The sequence below is a fragment of the Acanthochromis polyacanthus genome, chromosome 6 (genome assembly GCF_021347895.1).
Source record: "Acanthochromis polyacanthus isolate Apoly-LR-REF ecotype Palm Island chromosome 6, KAUST_Apoly_ChrSc, whole genome shotgun sequence".
Classification (NCBI taxonomy): Eukaryota; Metazoa; Chordata; class Actinopteri; family Pomacentridae; genus Acanthochromis; species Acanthochromis polyacanthus.
The window spans coordinates 29,674,917-29,694,096 of NC_067118.1; the positions used below are offsets into that span (position 1 = coordinate 29,674,917).

The 19,180-nt window shown below is 38.9% G+C and overlaps 2 protein-coding genes and 1 long non-coding RNA gene across 3 annotated transcripts in view; 2 read left to right on the forward strand and 1 right to left on the reverse strand.

The window, feature by feature from the left end:
• LOC110958135 (acid-sensing ion channel 1-like) overlaps positions 1–4,118 on the forward strand; it is a 70,320-nt gene extending 66,202 nt beyond the window's left edge. Inside the window, exon 10 of the mRNA XM_022204503.2 lies at positions 128–4,118. Coding sequence (XP_022060195.1) covers positions 128–247 — 120 coding nt within the window. The 3' untranslated portion in view covers positions 248–4,118. The remainder of the gene's footprint in view (positions 1–127) is intronic.
• A 915-nt stretch (positions 4,119–5,033) lies between these two features.
• Positions 5,034–11,993, reverse strand: LOC127534299 (uncharacterized). Its single transcript, XR_007942321.1, has 2 exons — positions 11,878–11,993; positions 5,034–5,438 (listed from the first exon to the last, which is right to left on the reverse strand). It is a non-coding gene; the product is annotated as an uncharacterized LOC127534299 (long non-coding RNA).
• On the forward strand, positions 11,908–19,180 carry LOC110958134 (glycerol-3-phosphate dehydrogenase [NAD(+)], cytoplasmic). Its single transcript, XM_051949017.1, has 8 exons — positions 11,908–12,069; positions 13,075–13,252; positions 13,474–13,614; positions 13,800–13,938; positions 15,128–15,240; positions 16,336–16,572; positions 17,826–17,932; positions 18,031–19,180. Exons 1-8 carry the CDS (start codon positions 12,026–12,028, stop codon positions 18,125–18,127), a joined length of 1,056 nt encoding a protein of 351 aa, XP_051804977.1. The 5' UTR covers positions 11,908–12,025; the 3' UTR covers positions 18,128–19,180.

Sequence of the window (19,180 nt, forward strand, 5' to 3'; positions counted from 1 at the left end):
TACAAATCACAGGATTTGTAAGGTGGTTAAAAATCCAAATAATTAGAAATCTTAAGTTTTGTTTTGGGTGACTTGTCCCTCTTTCGTTTAACTGACCTCATTGAGACCGTCTTATTTTTCTTGTCAGGTGATAAAGTACAAGCTGTGTCGCTGCTCCGATAAGAAGCACAAGCACAACAACAACAACGACCAGACGACGGTCCTGAGCTTAGATGACGTCAAGTGTCACGTCAGTAACTTTCACTAGGCTTCTGCAGCCGTGGGCAGAGAGCCGCTGCACTCTCTTGTGTCTCAGCAGCTTCGTGGACTTTGTTCATTGCACTTTGCCCGACTGCTGGAACAGCAGAGGAGGTGTGTGAACTGTGCCTGATTTAAGGTTTTATGAGCGTCGAGGTGAACAAAGTCGTGTGGCTCAAGCAAGTGGACGAGCCACACGGGACAGCAGGGCATCAGAAACCAGTGATCAACATGTGATGAATTCAAAAACGTTAGAATAACTGCATGGTCATCTGTAAACACCTTTTCAAGACATAGTAACAGATACAGTTAAATGAGGGCATGAACTAAACACAGGTTCAGGTGTGCGGTGGTGTTTGTCTTCTGTCGGGTTGACAGAGCTTTTATGTCAAATAACCAATTATTTGCAGAAAGTTTTATCTCCATTCTGCTTTTCACTTTTACCCTTTGGCATTTGTTGACTTTTACCCGCTTTTTCACCACCTCCATCTTCAGAACGTCTTCCTTCATTAAACTCAGTGCATTCTGCCAGTATACTGTACTACCTCATCTTGTAGGGCAACGAATAAAGAATTTATGAGCCGAGAAAAAACTAACGCAGCAGCAATTTTCATGTAGAAAAAAACAGGTCGTTTTCACTGAGGCATTTTCACGTGTCACAGTGGGAAGAGCACGCTGTGGCACCATCAGAGCTCGATAATGTCATTTGGTTTTCCTACTATTACAAGTGCAAATGTCTGCTGTGGAAGAGGCCTGTTATGGTAAATATTTGGTGTAACAAAGCCAGAAGTAGGAAGCCATTAAGTCAAAAACTGACTCAGTATTCTGCTAACATTAACCACCATAAGCCACAGGTCATATGAGTGCAAAAAAAAAGGATGAAGCAGCAAAAATCCCTGAATATGCTGAATTGAATTTTTGAAAAGTCAGCGTATTGGCTTTCTGGCAGACAGTTTCATGAGGAGACTGATACCGCTCTCATATCTGTAAGTTAAATATAAAAGCACAGCCTTTTGTTAGCTTAGTTTGGCAGGGCCTGGTCTTGTAATACGATTCCAGCTGGAGGGGGAGAAATATTGAGGATTGTTCCCGATCTACATTTTAAAGTTTGTCACAGATATCAAGTGCACACGTTAGATTTAGATTTACACTGCTCCTTCTGCACTGAACAGCTGATACACTGAGGCAGTGGATCCAGACATTTTGATGTCAGAAAAACAGCTGCCACTGTCGCCCCATTACATAACACTAAAGCCACAAAATCTGACAGCAGCCAGATTCAGTTTTATGAAAGGACAAAGCAGGTGAGCATCTGTTTAACATCTGTTTCTGTCATGGACTCTGTGTTCCTGACTCCCTGTCAATCTAAAAATGAGCAAAGAGGTGGATCATAGATAATTCTTTCACAGTGACAACCTGTCACTCAAAGCAGCCACACATATGATGACCCAGAACTTTAAACCTCTATACAATTTAAACAGCTGAGTTTTTTTTTTAAATTTACCCCCAGTACAGTTTTTCTGAACAGAGAACTTAGCTATAGAGGCCAGAACAGTTTTTTGTACCGGGCTGTAAACATGTTTGTTTGTACTGTATATCTGGGCATTTTAACATGGGGGTCTATGGGGATCGACTCACTTTTGGGCTGAGCATCAAGTGGCCATTTGAGGAACTGCAGTAACTGGCACATAGGCTTTATTTTACAGCTCTGGAGGTCGTCACTTGGTGTCAGTGACATGTAGCAGATGAACAAACCTCTACAAGCCTACACATTTTTTTAATGCTGAAGTTTATGAGCATCTGAATCTTCTCTGCACAGAATTTTGCATAAATAAGGAGACAAACAAAATTAAAATATATGTTGTATCATAAAACAACCATAAGTGAAGTCTCAGATTAACAACGACTGTTACTCAGCACACAACAGAAACGGTTTGAAATGTGCCAAAAGTATTCATAATAATATTATTGCAATATCTATGGGGAAAAAAATGTGTTTCACTCAAAATACAATGGTAGGAAAGTGGAGAGAGTCTGCAACAATAACTGTACTGTATGTTGTTTTAATGTGGGAGTATTATTTGCATTATTATCATATGTGTATTATTCACATAACTGTGTGATACGTAACATAATTGTGTATTTAATGCAATGCGTGTAGAAATATTCATCAACGGGTGCCTCATCTAAGACCTCAGAGTTTAGTACAAAGACTTCCTCTGTCTAGGTAAGGTGAAGCAAGTTCATATTTGTAGCACATTACAGATACCAAAGCAATTTAAAGTGATTCACACAATGTATTAAAATGTTTAACAAAAAAAACAATCTCATTTAAGTTCAACCAATAGAAAAATAAAAGATCCGATATAAAATAATTAAAAGTAGACCCAGTATAGACAAGTTAAACTAGATTTTATGGGGTACATAAAGTGGCGCAATAATTGAAAGTGCTGTTTCTAAGGAAAATGAAATACTCCTCTCGAAATTATTTAATCCATATAAAACAATAGTAAAACTATTAAATCACTGTTTTACAGATAACAGCCAACAAGACTCCAGGAAGGCACTTAACCAGGCCAAGATATAGTCTGACACATATTAAACAAAATATAGGCTTTATAAGGTGATGCTTTGAGGTGCAGATTGTTTACAGTCTTTATTCTAAGCTAAGCTATCTTCATATTTAAAGCAACAAGCATAAGAGTGGTATCAGTCTTCTCATCTAATCCTCCACTAAAAAGCATGTATTTCCTTCTCTGCATTAAAACACAGAGTATTTTTGGGGGGGGAAAAACATGCAGTAAACGAGGTATAAGCAACGAAAATTTAATGTACATAAATTAGTTTATGAACAAAAATTACATAATGTATGATTTACCTCCAAATTCAGTCACTGCAGGTCTCAGTATAAATAAAACCTGGAAAGTCTCGTACATGTTCACATGCTGTTCATCCCATTTAAGGGAATTTCCCTTCAGTTGTGTTAACATACTGAGGTCACACCAATGAGGATGAATATGCTAAATGTGCTTTTCCATCTTGTGGGGCTCTGACTTGCATGTAGCTCTGTACAGCTGGCATCTTCAGTGCGGTGCGTCCACACTGCAGTCTGAGCCGTCATCCGTCTGCGTCGGGTTGCACATTGTAAACAAGTATTTATTTGAGCGTCTGTCTGTGGCTGAAAAGTGTTGCCGGATGATGGTGCCAAATTCAGAAGCTTTTGAAGGAAAAACGCTGCCTTCATATCCAAACCGGTGTGTGTAATATCAGGTAAACATGAGCTCTGGTGGTGCATGTTTCAGAGTTTTTCCCCCGAATGTGTTTACAATAATCAAGCCATCTTAAACATTCTGTTGCAGTTAATCTGCGTGACTGAGCAGGAGAAGGAAACTGTATAACGTGTAGCTGTGTAGTGTTACTATCAAGCACAATCATGCCATCAGCTGTAATTTACTGTAAATATCGCAGTGACTGTGGATAGTAATCTTCATGTACTAGCATAGCCTGGTCTGTCTAATGTTGTACTCGTTGGATTCAGTTTTTCTGTACATATGATTGTAGATGGTTTATTTATCAGAAGTATATTTATCAAAGACTATACTAAAGTAAGAGGCAGTTTCTTTTTTGTCAGTATTGCTACAGTCAGAGCTGCTGTACTCATCAGCACATCAAAATAAACAGCCAGATTGTTGTTCGTCTGCTGCATGACGTCATGCATCTTTTAACAAGTCCTCCGCTGTGTTTTTGTTCTGGCCTCTATTTTAAAATTTTCATTTGAGCTATGAAAGGACGGTTGTTTTAGTCTGGTGATGTATAGGTGAATAATGAACTTGAAGCCGTTGTGATATTAATGATTAAACGCCAACTTTATGTACCTTTTATTCATGCCAAGGTGTTCTTTGTCATCATTTACTCTCATTTTATGGAACAGAACAGATTTGCGATGGTGCGTGTCACTTCAGTACTTCCTGTTTATTGTCCATGTGTGCTGCAATGCATTCTGGTAGCTCTGCAAGAGAAAGTCTCTAATCAAGTCACCATATTTTTCCAGTTTTAAAATCCAGGAGCATACAGCCTTCAAGTGAGGTGTCGTTCAATGAAATGCTGAGCATGTTTCAGGGCTTTAAGAAGGTGAATCCTGTGTTGACTCCTGTGAAAGAGCACCTGTCAGTCATCTATCTTTCTATCATTCGTGGCATCCGAGGATGAACCACAGCGATGTTGGTGATCCTCTGAAGCAGTGAGTTTTTAGGTGAAAAGGTCTCAACAGGTACTGAATAAATGGTCATGACATTTTGTTCCCATTTTCAAGGTCCCCAGAGAATGACTACTGATGACATTGTAACTCCCCTTACCTTTCATCTAATGCACCATCCTTGACTTTATCTTCTGAAGACACACCCACAAAACTGCAGACAGTTAGCAGTTGTTAGCATGTTAACTCGTAGATAACCCACATTGCTCCCTACAAATTGCTTTGGTAAAGCAGCACATCTTGATGCATATATATCTATCTAGACTATCTATATATCAGGTCTGTCAAAAAATAAAATAACCCCAAATCAAAGAATTTTCCAGCAGTCCTCTAGTTGTGTTGCAGCAGCAGCTTTCTTCAGGCCCCTGGTGTCTGACCCTTCTCTGTAGTGTTTGATATGTATGCTAATTATGATGTGTAGTCCCCTGTAAATAACACCATGAAAAGAATTATTGCCTTTGAGATGTGGATATATACTGTAGAAGAATGCTGAAAATATCCTGGATAGATAAAATCACAAATAAAGAAGTCTTAAACAACATAAAAAATAAGAGCACACAATTAGAGCACATATTACGACTCAGAAAACTCAGGTACTTTGGTCATCTCATAAGAAAAAATAACATATCAAGAATATTATTAGAGGAAAAAATAGATGGAAGAGGGCAAAGAGGACGACCAAGAGCAATGTGGACAGACAATATAAAGGAGTGGACAGAAATGCAGTACAGTGAGGCAGTAAGAACAGCTGAAAATAGAAGTACGTGGAGAGCTACCATATCCTCCAACCCTGTAAAGGACGGAACATGAAGAGAAGAGAAGTCCCCTGTACAAGATGGTCTTCAGATCCTCCTCCTGTGGCGATCACAATTTCTCATGTCCTGCCCAGTGCAGCAAGGATCCTGATCCAGTGAAACTATCCAATCCAGTGGATGCAGTTTGGTTACTGGAAGGTTACAGAAATCTGCTCAGCATACACTGACATACACAACAGTGACTTAACATGAGCAGCTCACAAATGTGCGTCTAGTTACAGTTTCAGTGCAGCTTCTGTGATAATCTTGTCCTATGATTATGGAGTTACTCATTGAACTACCTGAGGACTGGATCAGACTTATGCCAAGATTGTCATTTAAGCTCCTGCTTGTATTTGCTTCTCACTGGTAAGTGTTATTAACATTGCAGCAAGCTGTTACACCACAGTCATTTTGTTTACGTCTGTGTACGATTGAGGTGACTCTGATAACCTTCATAATATCCTGTAATGTATGATGCACAATTATTTTCAAATCTTGCAGTGTTTCATGTCTGTGAAGAATATGTGAAGTTTCTTCTCATGTGTAGGATCCAATCCCATTTTGAAATCCATTAGAAATTAAAAACTCCTGCAGTGTGAGTCCAGCCTTTGAATAGCAATATTAGAAGTAGGGGTGAGTCACCTTTGAGCTTTGAGTAAGGTCTATTATCGAGATTTGTTTTTATTTTTGGTTGCATGTAGGAAAGATGCTGAAACTCTTACAGTATGAGTCTTCTTTCAGTTATTAAATCACCGGTCAAAAGTTTTAGAACACCCCAATTTTTCCATTTCTTTTTTAATTGGAAACGATACATGTTAATGTCTCATTGTTCTCTGAAATGAAAGCATAAAACAAATAAATTAAGTGAAAAAAAAATCGATCTAGAAACCAAAATCTGTTCTAAACTTTTGACTCATCAAAGTCTTTGACAAATATAGCAGCTGACCACACCCATGGCATTCTTTCCACAATAGAAATCAATCAAATATTCTTCAGAAAGTTCTTCTTTAATCTGTTGCAGAAGTTCCCATAAATGTGGAACACTTGTAGGTTGCTTTGATTTCACTCTTCTGTCCAGTTCATCTCAAACCAGCTCCATGGGGTTTAAGTCTGGAGACTGTGCTGCCACTCCATGTTTTCAAGCTTACTATCTTGTTCTTTTTTCTTAAGGTAGTTCTGGCATAGCTTGGACTTTTGTTTTGGGTCATTGGCTTGCGGTGTAGGATGAACCCCTGACCAACTAGGAACATACCAGAGGGTACCGAATGGTGCTGTAGAACGCTGTGGTAGCCGTTTTGGTTCAGGGTTCCTCTCATTCTGTACAAGTCACCGACCCTGGATCCAGAAAGTGCCAGACCATCACACTTCCTCCTCCATGTTTTACAGTTGATGTCACAATGAGGAACAATCCGTACTTCTACTCAATGGCATACAAAGATCCTGCGTGATAAGCCAAAGATTTAAAATTTTGATTCACCAGTCCATAATAGCTTCTTCCAGTCTTCAGTAGTCCATTGGCAGTGTTTCATGGCCCAGGAAAGCCTGTTTTTCTTATTCTGAATTTGGCTTAGTCTGAACTACGGCTTTCTTGCTTCAACTCCACCTGTCAAACCTGCAACTCCAAGTCTTCTCGTCACAGTTGAAAGTAAGACTTGCTGACTACAACAACTTTTAAGCCGTGCTTGAAGCTGTTGTCCTTTGAGCTGCCTATCACTAAACTCTCAGAAACTTGTCTTCTGATTCTGTTGTGGCTGTCAGAGGTTCCCCCAGTTTCTGAGTGCCTTTTGATGATGAAGAAAACTCTACTCACTAACACCTTGACTTTCTTCGCAATTTTTCTGGAAAGACCTACATTTTGAAGTGTTATGGTGACCTGTCCCTCTTCTATTGTTAATTACCTTTTTCTTGCCATTTTTAGCAACACACTACTTTCTCCAGTACAATACTGTTTAAATAATACTCTGGAGGGTATGGTGCCACGGTGTGTTCCAACACTACTTTTATGCAGACAGAGAGGGTTGTAAGTAATCAAGAAAAGTTGGGACCCCTGTAGGATTTGGTAGCACCAACTTTCAAGGCTTGATCAACCGCCACTGCTGCAGAACAGCTTTAAGTTGTTAACCCATTTCTTGTTCCCTTTTTCTGTATGTTTCTGAAATGTACACTATTTTTCTTACCTTACCTTTTTTTTAAAACCTCTGGCAGTTCACCATTTACCTTTGTACCATTTCAAGCTATTCATTGGACTTGAACCACTTGATTTACAATTTTAAAAAAACTGTAAAAATTGGGGTGTTCTAAAACTTAGATTTGACCAGAACTCAATAGTTCATACAATAATTGTAACAAAATTTCCTACACATCTAATAGAATAAAACAATGAAGTGATCACAGTTTAAATCCAAAAGGTCAAAGGTCATCTTCATTGTGATGTCATATTATTTTGAAAAACAAAACTAGTGACACTAATCTTGGGTGCTCACACTGAAACTGTTGTGGTTACACAGATGTTCCATGCTACCGGTTTGAATATGTGTGTGAAACATCCACATTTCAGAATTTGCAGCTTCTTTACAGTAACATCCATATATGAAGGGTTGTCTACTGCCATTGCTCACTACTTTGTGTTCCATTAGAAACTGATTTATTGGTCAAGCATGTGAACACATACAAGGAATTTGACTCTCATATGAACTCACACACTTCAAAGCCTTTCCCACCAATATTACACGAGTCTGGACAGTCTGGATGTAAACTTCCATTTGACTGGCTGGAGGATTTAATGTGGTTTTATTTATAAATTGGAAAGATTTAGTTTTAAAAAATGCATTTACAACACACTCTAAAGTTCAAAGGTGATATAAATATTTAGCAGGCATCACAGTCATGTTTTTATTTACATTTCCAGTAAAGTGATTATGTTTAAAGTCACGTTATTTCCAGAAATTACTCTTGCAGTGAGTTGGCAGAAAAATGATCCAGTGCTGCAGATAGTTTACACAAAGTTTTTGTTCAGAAGAACATCAGACAAGGCGCCTGGAGACAAACTAAAGCTATAAAATCACTTTAGCATTTGCATGTTCGGCTATAAAGTCACGACACAGAAGTTCTTTGCTAATCAAATGACCCTGCAGCAACACGACTTCACATTAGGACCACGAGACACAACAACACAGCTGAATGATGAGGACCATTTTCAGCATCTTGTTACTTCAACAGAAATGTAAAGTGCATTTTCTTCACCTAGGAGCTAGCTCAGCCTTCCTGATGATCCTGATACAGATGTGCACGTGTGTCTGTCTGAGTGTTGCCAATCGCTTTATAAAGTTTAAAATGAAAATTAATGTCACAGAGTGAGATTACATTACATCTCCCTTCCCTGGTGCTTAGTTTCTTTCGTCAGAACATTCAAAAGCAAAGACGAGAGGTCCATTAATCAATACTGATGCGGTGCTGTTTGTTTTAAAATAAGCATGCAGCCTCGAGTGCCTTCATCTGTTTGTGTCACGAAAACATTGTTTTTATTGTTATGATTGTGACAAATGTCTGTATCTATTCATCAGGGCATCGATGATTCAAACACTGACAGACCAAAGCCTCATTAGAGCATTAGCTCATTAAAAAGAATCCCATTTGACTGAATCATTAGAGTAGCAGCAACTACAAATGAGGAAACGCTTGTAGCTCATGACTGAGTTTGTGGTGGAAACAAAAGCATGGACACTTTTCAGCACAGTAAGCTGCATTTTCTCTGTTGGTTCCTGCACTCAGAAACCAGACTGCTGAGTTTAGTTCCTTCCTGCGACGCCTCTTCTGTTTGCTGTCTTATGTAACAAGGTCCTCTTTTGTTTGAGGCCTCCAGACCAAATAATTTCTCCCACACTGATCTTTTTGTGGTCCCTCCCATGACTTCTAATGTCCTCACTATAAGTTGCACAGAGCAAACTACACACAGTATACATCCTGTGAGTTTAATAGAAAGGTTTGTTTGGTAAATCCGGGATTTTTCTAATCATTTATTTAAGTAAAAATCGCAAAATCAGGCTATAACAAGTCTTCTGTGGACCTCTTAGTCTTTTCCTGCCTGATTGAGCTGCTGTGTGTTCCTCATCCAAAACTGAGGAAAGAGGAGGCAGAGTCAGACACACCTGATGATCAGAGTTCAGACAGGAAGAAACTGAACCAGTGGGTTAGCCAGTTATGAGTAGCTCAGCAGAAGGGCTGCAAAATTAAATAATCATCAATCACAATCATGGTTTAAGCCTCTAACTACAATACGATAACGACTGACTGATCTTTAAAAATGCGTTTTGCTCATAAAAAAATGTAGTGCATTTATGTGCACGTTTCCTCGTACACCTGTCAGAGCACACCTCAGCTACCTTAAGAGCATCTACCATAGCCTGCTCTGTGAGGCGTTTAGGGAACATCGGTAAATGTTGATGTCTATCGATAAGCAAATGTTCAGCTAGTGAGGTGACTGTGTGACTAGTGAAAAAGTCAGTCTGGAGCCTTCACTTGGAATATACTGTACATGTTGATTTAAGGTTTGTTGATTTTTTTGGTAAATGAAAATCTATATCTGGGAATTTTCCCAGAACTTTCTTGTATTTTTGGAAATGTTCTCAGAATTATACCAGAATTTTCCAGGAATTCTGTAGACATTTTATAGTAATTTAATGGGAATTTTCCTGCATTTTTCTGGGAATTTTCTGGGAATTGTCAAAGAATTTTATGGCAATTTTATGGCAATTTTCTGACAATTTTCCATGAATATTATGGAAATTTTCCTGGAATTTTTTGGGATTTTGTCAGAAATTTGGTGGAAACTTCTATCAAAAGTTTCAGAAATATTCCAGGCATTTTTCCTTAATTTCCAAGAATTTTCTAGAAATTTTTCAGTTCCTCCTCTCAGTCCTCCGTTCATCCTCAAAACAAAAGTGACGGGGCTTTTTCAGTTATTGCACTGAGGTCTTGAACAGTCTCCACATTAATCTGCTCAACTGCTGCTATTTTCCAAACAAAACTGAAGGCGCCCTGTTTTATTGCTGCATTTAATTTTTTTCCTGAAACTGCTGGAGTCGTTTCTGTTTATCGTCCTGCTGTTTGGTATTAATCAGTAGCCTGATCACTTTTCTCTTTCATTATTTTGCTTTTATATTTCCTCCTATAAAAGCAACAGTATGAATATATTCTGTTCATACTGTTGTCTTCATCTGTTCATGATTGTCACTTCTTCTTCCATGCATTTCTATACTCTATTGCACGTTATTAACTTTGTGTTTTCTTTCTCCCTTAATTTGTGTTTTGCCATCTCTGAAAGTATTTTTGATTCTCAGTTACTGGTTCTACCAATCTGTCCAGTGTTTATGTTCTGTGATTTATTGTCTGTTTGTTTCTGCTGTTCTTATCTCTGTCTCCTTGACCTTCACCCTAACCAGTAGAGGCAGGTGGCTGCTCTCCCTGAGCCTGGTTCTGCTCTGTTGCAAACAAGCAGCTCAAAGGGATACTTTAGGTCTGTTGGGTTTTCCATGTATAATTTTGTATGGTTTAATGTTTAAATTATCCAGATAAATCTCCATGATGAAAAACACTGTGGGGCCCTAACTTCACAATTTAATTTAGCCGAGAAAATTTGTAATTTTATCCACTTTTTGACTGTACTATTTCATATACTCAGGTAAATTCACATCATAAATCACACTGGAGGGTCAGACTTGGTGGGAAAATTTGCAACGTCAATCTTATTTCTCTACTGGAAAGCACTTTGGCTCGATGTCTGTTGCTTTAAAAGTTTTAAATAAATAAATAAACAGTGATTAGACTCCATACAACCATGTGCCTAAATAGCAGGTTAACAAAGGGGATGCATTCTGGTCTTTTGAAGAATGAGATGACATCTCCCCTCATCCCTCCTAAAAGCTCCTACTCAATGTAATTGATTATTATGTATTGACTTATTAGCTTGAAAGCTGGTTGTGCTGCTTTATGTGGAGAAAAGCCTCGTATTTTATAAAGTAACAACATAAAACGTGTTCTGTATGTAAATGTTTAGTCTGAGTAGGTGTAGAGTTGACAAGTCTTTATTTATCTTCCAGTGGTGAAATCTACAGTGTGGATAACGCAACAAAAAAGGAGGGACATCAGTAGATAAATGAAAAAAAAAATGAACAAGAAAATTACTTTCAAAAGTAGTGTTTACACTGTACAGCTCTCATAATGTAAAAATATTTATTTAAATATGAAAAATAATAATACTGCACAGGTTTATTGTGAATGGAGAAAGACATTGGTATTGTGACCAGTTCTTTCAAAAGTAGAAATACTTATATTGTGTAGAAAATACTATATTGTACAGCGTATTTTAAATGTACCAAGTATTCATAACACACTAGAGTGAAATATGAGTTTTCTGTTTGTGGTCTACTGGGAGCAGAGCTGGTTCTAAAAGTCTAACAGCTGCAGTAAAGAAGAAGGGAAACTTGGCTCAAGTATGGTTATTAAATGTACTTTTGCACATGCACGGGGATTTATGATTTGTGGTTTTCACCCGGAGACTTTTGCCCCGGTTACTTTGAGCCCACTAACCTCTCCTCTGATCCATGAATGAGGCAGTAAACTGCGATGGGCGGACCGGTGTCTCCCCCTCGGACAGGCCAATAAAATCCGACTGCGTTGCATAACCGGACTGCAGTCGGTGCAGGTTCACCTCCATATAGCGGTTTACTTCTTCACAATGGCAGCTGCGAAGAAAGTCTGCATCGTGGGCTCTGGAAACTGGCAAGTTTTCGTCTTAATATTCCTGAACCGTGTCGGGCTTCTCGCTAACCTCAGAGCTGCTACGTCGTTGCTAGCCAGCCTAGCATCACCGGGTAACCAGCCGGCTAACTAGCAACGCTCTCCATAGTAACAGGGAAGTTTGACTGGCTTTAGCGGTAACTAGCAGCGACACACCGCCTCGTTAGCAGGAACACGGCTCGGTACTAGTCCCGATTAGAGTCACATGCTGAGAAACAGGCTGAGTATGCAGAAAAACTCACCACATGTCAGTCACGATTATAGGGATTTTCTTTTTTCTTTTTTTGAGCTTTTGCAGTCAACACGTTAGCCCGACTCAAACCAAACCTCCATTCAACAGCACCATATATTAAAGTTATCGCATCTACTTCAAAATCCTGAAGTGATGAAACATAATTCAAAGTCATAAATGTGTGTTTAGAAATCATCTTATAAATTCGGCGTCCAGTTTTAGATTATCAAACGATCAGAATTGGTTTTATTATTCATCGTTACATACAGCGTTTTGGGATTGAAGCTGTCGTTGGAAATCAATTTAAAGTTTATTGTTTCATGCCGAATTCATGTGCTCCCAAAAACTATGAGAAGATATGTCTCAAACTGTGTGAAAATCCAATGTAATTTTCCCATTGGTTAAACTAATGTAAAATCGCAAGAATTCTTAATGGAGTTTGGTGCCCGCCAAATAAAACTACATTATGGAGGTTACACAGGCACATAATGTACAAGCTTGTCTTGTGTACAGCCTGCCAGGCCATCATCCTTTGAAAACAGCAAAATGGTTCAACACAAGCCATAGCTAATATTGGCTGCATGATGTCTGTATTTTAAAAGCAGAATCACAAGATGTTGGATCTTTAAAACCACATAGCTTAAAAGGATCCCTGACTGTTACACCATAGATTATATAGTTTACACCCATTTGAATGCAGTGTAGATTTGACGTGATTCCTCATCTAAGTTAAACTGTGACTGTTGACAACACAGGGGTTCTGCCATTGCCAAGATTGTGGGTGCCAATGCTGCTCAGAATCCCAAATTTGACAACACTGTCAAAATGTGGGTGTTTGAGGAGACGGTGAACGGGCGCAAACTGACTGAAATTATAAACACTGATCATGAAAATGTGAAGTATCTCCCTGGACGCAAGCTACCACCAAATGTGGTAAGAAAGTATTCATTTTGATGTTTATTTTGGGTCTTTGAGGTGTCCTCTGCTGCCTTCTATAGAGATTTTGTGCCTTTATGTTTGTACTGCACTTGTAGTATCAGTTTTCTGAATGCAGCAGGTCAATGGACCGGCTCATACGTGGGTTGCATCAAGCTTTAATCTGTGTTTTCGCTCTTGCAACATCATCCTCACCCTCGTCCTCCCCCCTCCATCAGGTGGCGGTGCCAGACCTGGTGGAGGCGTCCAGCGATGCAGACATTCTGGTGTTTGTGATCCCACACCAGTTTGTTGGGAGAGTGTGTGACACCATGAAGGGCAAGATAAAGAGCGATGCACTGGGGATGTCCCTCATCAAGGTCTGGCTTTGCTCTTTGCGACGTGTTGTGAATTTGTCGCCTTGTGTCTCTGAACTCTGACAGTTGTGTGCAGGTTAAAGGTTGAAGCTTGCAGCAGTGTTATTGTGCAATTTATACGACCCATACAGCAGCCTGCTGCGTGACCATGTAAATAATCTGCTTGTCATATGTTTTTGTTCTTCCAGGGTGTTGATGAGGGCCCAGATGGACTCAGACTCATCTCCGATGTGATCCAGGAGAAGCTCGGGATCACCATGAGCGTGCTGATGGGAGCGAACATCGCCAATGAGGTTGCCGATGAGAAGTTTTGTGAGACGACCATTGGTTAGTCAGACTACTTTACTGCTGTTGAATCAGGGCGACGTTTTGCCCTGATTCAAATAGCCTTGAAACAGGAAGTGGGTTTGCATTAGTTCAAGATTTCTGTGACCTCAGTTGGAAAGGAAAGCTTGATCCCTGGTTGGAACTTTGCTTTCTTCATGTGTTTGCATGCCTTTTGGAATTTATTGTTAACATTCTGTATAACTAAAGAAGCACAAACCTCATTTTCCTGTAATAGGATTAGTATGTCTTGGATCAGAGCAGATAAATCCACCTCATTAAAGTGAGTATATTATGCTTTTGGGGTGTTTCCCTTTTCTTTAGTGTGTCGTAGCTTCTTTGTATGTGTAAAAGGTCTTCAAACTTACAAGGTCTAAATGTCTAAATTTCACATCATAGGGAGTTATTCTCAGGGATTGGAATTTTCCGCGGATCCGTGGATTTCATCTCAAGGATCCGCGATTTCATTTCAAGTTTGAACACTTTATTGTCGCTGATACTCCCGCAAGATGGTAATGACGTTAACGATAGCTTGTTAACGACGTTAACAAGCTGTAAACGGCCCAGCGATTGGAAGTCGCTAATAGGCGAGGACTGTACATAAAGATGGACAAGCCCTTCTTAATGTTACTGTTCCATTTCTCAATCAGCGGTTTTGAAGTTCTGTGTGTCTGCCATTCTCACAGTGGTTGACTCCTCCAACAATTATCAGAAAGGTGGAGCATGAATGGAACTGAGCACACCTTTAATTATGCATAATATTAAGCCTTCATGCAATCATTTGTATAAAAATTCAGCCCTGTACAATTGTCATAAACACGGAAATTAGCTATAGGACCAAAAGCGCTTTTTGTAGCAGGCTGCAAACCTATGTAAAGGTTTGGCATTTTAACATAGGGGGTCTATGACGATTGACTGACTATTTGAGTCAGCCTCAAGTGGCCATTTGAGGAACTACAGTTTTTGGCTTCAGTTTTCAGTCTTGGAGGTTGCCTCTAACTAAATCAAAATGTTTCAGACAATGAGAGGAGGGGCTGCAGCAGTGTACAGTATAAGAAAAAAAAGATTTGGAACATTAAAGCATGAAACTTTTTTCTAGTACACCCCAAAAAATACATTTCTCAATCTGTGAATGTGTGTCATGTAGTGTCACAGTGATGTTATCATGGCTCCTTTTTTTTTGTGCTTCCAGGCTGTAAGAATAAAAACCACGGGGCTCTTCTGAAGGAACTCATGCAGACCGACAACTTCCGAGTTACTGTAGTGGAAGAGTACGATGTGGTGGAAATTTGTGGGGCCCTGAAGGTGAGCTGTCAGAACAAAACACATCTTCAAGCAGCAGCAGTGGATATAAAGTCACCACTATACAAGTTTAATTTCTCCTTTGAATTAGTCTTGAAACAAATAAAATTCATTATAGTGTGAGCTAAAGGCACTTAAGATAGAGGGAAAACACACAAAGCTTACTTTCCAGAGCAGTTTGGTAACAACACAGTTACAAAATGTGAATAATAATTTAAGTTTAGCGAGTGTTCATTTATAGTATCAAGAAGCAACGTGTGTGTTTGTACAGTGTGTTTTATTTTACACCACTGCCAAATAAAGTGTCTTTGTTAATTGGAGTGATGCCTCAGATACAGAATTTTGCATTAAATGTCCTTAAGAAGAAAGCAGGAATTGCAGAAAGTGACAGTGTGTCCTCGTCCGATGTACAGATGAGTATTTACAGATTTCAGAATTTACAGAATCATTTCAGACTTAAATGCATTCTCTAAGATCTGTTCACCAAATTAGAGCTAAAACACTTTTTTCCTATTATTATCAAAATGATTTTTAATATTTAATCATTCTCCAAGCCAGAGCACCCAAACATTGTCATATATACCAGCTTCTCAGATGTGTTTGCAGCTTTTCTCTCTTCCTTGTGGGTCTTGCTCAAACAGGCACCACATTGAGTTAAGCATTTTAGCACACTTTTTTTATAGACTACACCATTTAACACATAAAAAGATAAAGTAATGAAATTAATGACATGTTGCAGCCCTTTATTAAATAAATTAAATGCAGAACAGCCAGCTCTGAAACACTGTTATTCTGCTATTCTTTATGAATGTGCCTCAGTTGCTGTAAAAACTCGGTGAATCATTGGTGAGACTGAGTGATGTTTACAGAGAAATCTCTGTGTGATTCAGTGATTTTCATCCAATATGCGGATCTACACAAGGAAAGCGTAATAAAAAAATTGGGTGTCAGTGGATAAAAATGAGCGAAAAAGTAATTTCCACCTCAAACAATCTTTGGGAGACGATGATGGAAGCAGGTTCTTTTGTTCACTGATTTTATGTTCCAGATTTAATACCTGCAGCCTTCGCTTACATTTCTCCTGCATCCGTCCTTCAGAACATCGTTGCGGTCGGAGCGGGTTTCTGTGACGGTCTGGGCTTCGGTGACAACACAAAGGCAGCAGTTATCCGGCTGGGCCTGATGGAGATGATCGCCTTTGCCCGTATTTTCTGCACCGCTGGCCCCGTGTCCTCAGCAACCTTCCTGGAGAGCTGCGGCGTCGCTGACCTCATCACCACATGTTACGGTGGACGAAACCGCAAAGTAGCCGAAGCTTTTGTTAAAACAGGGAAGGTGAGAAATCAGATGTTACTTACAGATTTTTTTCTTCTTAAACCAGTCATTCCCTTTGTACTCAATTTTTTATTTTTTTACATTGTGGAGTCACATTTTGGACGACATACTAAACTATGATTTTTTTTAATGAAATTTTGGACAAGATACTAAGCCATGACATTTTTACACAATTTTGGACTACATACTAAACTATGACGTTTTTTTACACATTTTGGACTACATACTAAACTATGACGTTTTTCACACATTTTGGACTACATACTAAACTATGACGTTTTTCACACATTTTGGACTACATACTAAACTATGACGTTTTTCACACATTTTGGACTACATACTAAACTATGACGTTTTTTTCCACATTTTGGACTACATACTAAACTATGACGTTTTTCACACATTTTGGACTACATACTAAACTATGACGTTTTTTTACACATTTTGGACGACATACTAAACTATGACGTTTTTTTACACATTTTGGACTACATACTAAACTATGACGTTTTTTTCCACATTTTGGACTACATACTAAACTATGACGTTTTTCACACATTTTGGACTACATACTAAACTATGACGTTTTTCACACATTTTGGACTACATACTAAACTATGACGTTTTTCACACATTTTGGACTACATACTAAACTATGACGTTTTTTTACACATTTTGGACTACATACTAAACTGTGACGTTTTTTTACACATTTTGGACTACATACTAAACTATGACGTTTTTTTACACATTTTGGACGACATACTAAACTATGACGTTTTTTTACACATTTTGGACTACATACTAAACTATGACGTTTTTTTCCACATTTTGGACTACATACTAAACTGTGACGTTTTTCACACATTTTGGACTACATACTAAACTATGACGTTTTTCACACATTTTGGACGACATACTAAACTGACGTTTTTTTACACATTTTATTTTTTTTTATTTCAAAGTACTTCAATGAGTGCCCTTTAACCCTTTGATGCACAAAATGGGTCAAAAGTGACCCAAATCCAATGGAAAATGGGTATCTCCTGATCCACACTGTGCATGAAAAGGTTAAAAGGTTAATGTGACAGCATGCAGTTCATACTTAGAAAACCTTGAAAATGCGACTAGCCTCGACCTAGTAAAATGACTGTATACAGCCACTGTGTACTTGGTGACAAATTGAGTGTGCAGACCTTCTCTCTTTCCGTTTTTTAAGAATCTCTGCATGTCGTGTTTCTTGTTCTGTTCAGTCCATCGAGGATCTGGAGAAAGAGATGCTGAACGGTCAGAAGCTGCAGGGTCCAGCAACAGCAGCTGAGGTCAATCTCATCCTCAAGCACAAAAACCTGGTTGACAAGTGAGTGGAGCACCACCGCAGCACACCGACTCGTGTCACTGTTTCCATTTTGTTAGAAAAGGCATCAGCTTGGCTTTAACGCTGCCTTTTTCCTGCAGGTTCCCGCTGTTCAATGCAGTGTATGAGATCTGCTTCCAGGGCCATCCAGTGACAGAGTTCATAAGCTGTTTGCAGAACCACCCAGAGCACATGTAAAGGAAAAACACTGAGTGCCTTCTCAACGGAGAACATGACCACTTCCACGTTACCTGCCAGAAAGAGTTAGAGGGTGATGTGTCACTCCACAACTGTCCGACAAACTAAACAGCTCCAACCAGCGAAATCATGTACAGGTTGCATAACGTGTTTTTAAGTACGAGCACTTTGTCCTTAACATTCAGTTGTTGACATTTTTTTTCCCTTTTTTTCCCTCCCCAAGTCTTTTACTTCCAGATATGGACTAAAACTTGAAGGATAATTGTTGGGATTTTTCTTTCCCTCTGATGGTCTCACAGCTCTTTCCCCCTGAGATATGTGCGTTGTTTAAAAGCCATGTGAAATCAGGATGCATGGTGGCACTTTTTAAATCCCAACACTAATACAGAAATCCACAGGATATCAGTTAATTGAGTTTGAACTTCAGAAGACGTGATAATGACTCAAATTCAGTTACTAACATTTGTCCATATTTACACATATTTATATGATACTACACAATGCATCCAGATTTCTACAAGTCCAGCCACTCAGGGCAAAGAGTTATTGACAGCCTTCTGTAGAGGGATTTATCCTTATCTAAAATTAATATTGCCGTCCAGTAAACGCCTGTCTGTCAACGCACGTTATTTAATTATAGATGTAATACTGCACCTCCTAAAGTCTTTGTATGCTTTAAGTGTCTTACATAATTCACTATAAGATTTCCTGCCTTGTACTGTACATGAACATACTGTCAAACGCACAGTAACAGTTTTTAACAAAGAAAGCTAACGTGCCTTAAAATGCATGGTTGTCAAAGTTTTTCTGTTTAGTCTTTTCTGTTTTGGTTTGTTTTTTTGGCAGTGAACTTAAACAGGGGCGAATCCAGATTAATTTTAGTGGGGGGGGGGTACCGAAAAGTTGTAAGAAAAAAGGAAAGCTGCCACCGACCTCTCGCTTTTAAAAAGTTTTTTTCACATTTTTTTTCCTCTTGGCTCTTTAACCCAATAAGAAAGCTGTATATGACCTTTTCATTTTGGACTGTTAACATTAAAATTATGATGGACTTGT

Excerpts from the sequence above, each read along its gene's own strand:
- LOC110958134 (XM_051949017.1), top strand. The coding sequence starts at position 12,026 with ATGGCAGCTGCGAAGAAAGTCTGCATCGTGGGCTCTGGAAACTG. Across the intron at positions 13,253-13,473 it reads GCAAGCTACCACCAAATGTG|GTGGCGGTGCCAGACCTGGT; the intron begins GTAAGAAAGTAT and ends CCCCTCCATCAG. Across the intron at positions 13,939-15,127 it reads GTTTTGTGAGACGACCATTG|GCTGTAAGAATAAAAACCAC; the intron begins GTTAGTCAGACT and ends TTGTGCTTCCAG.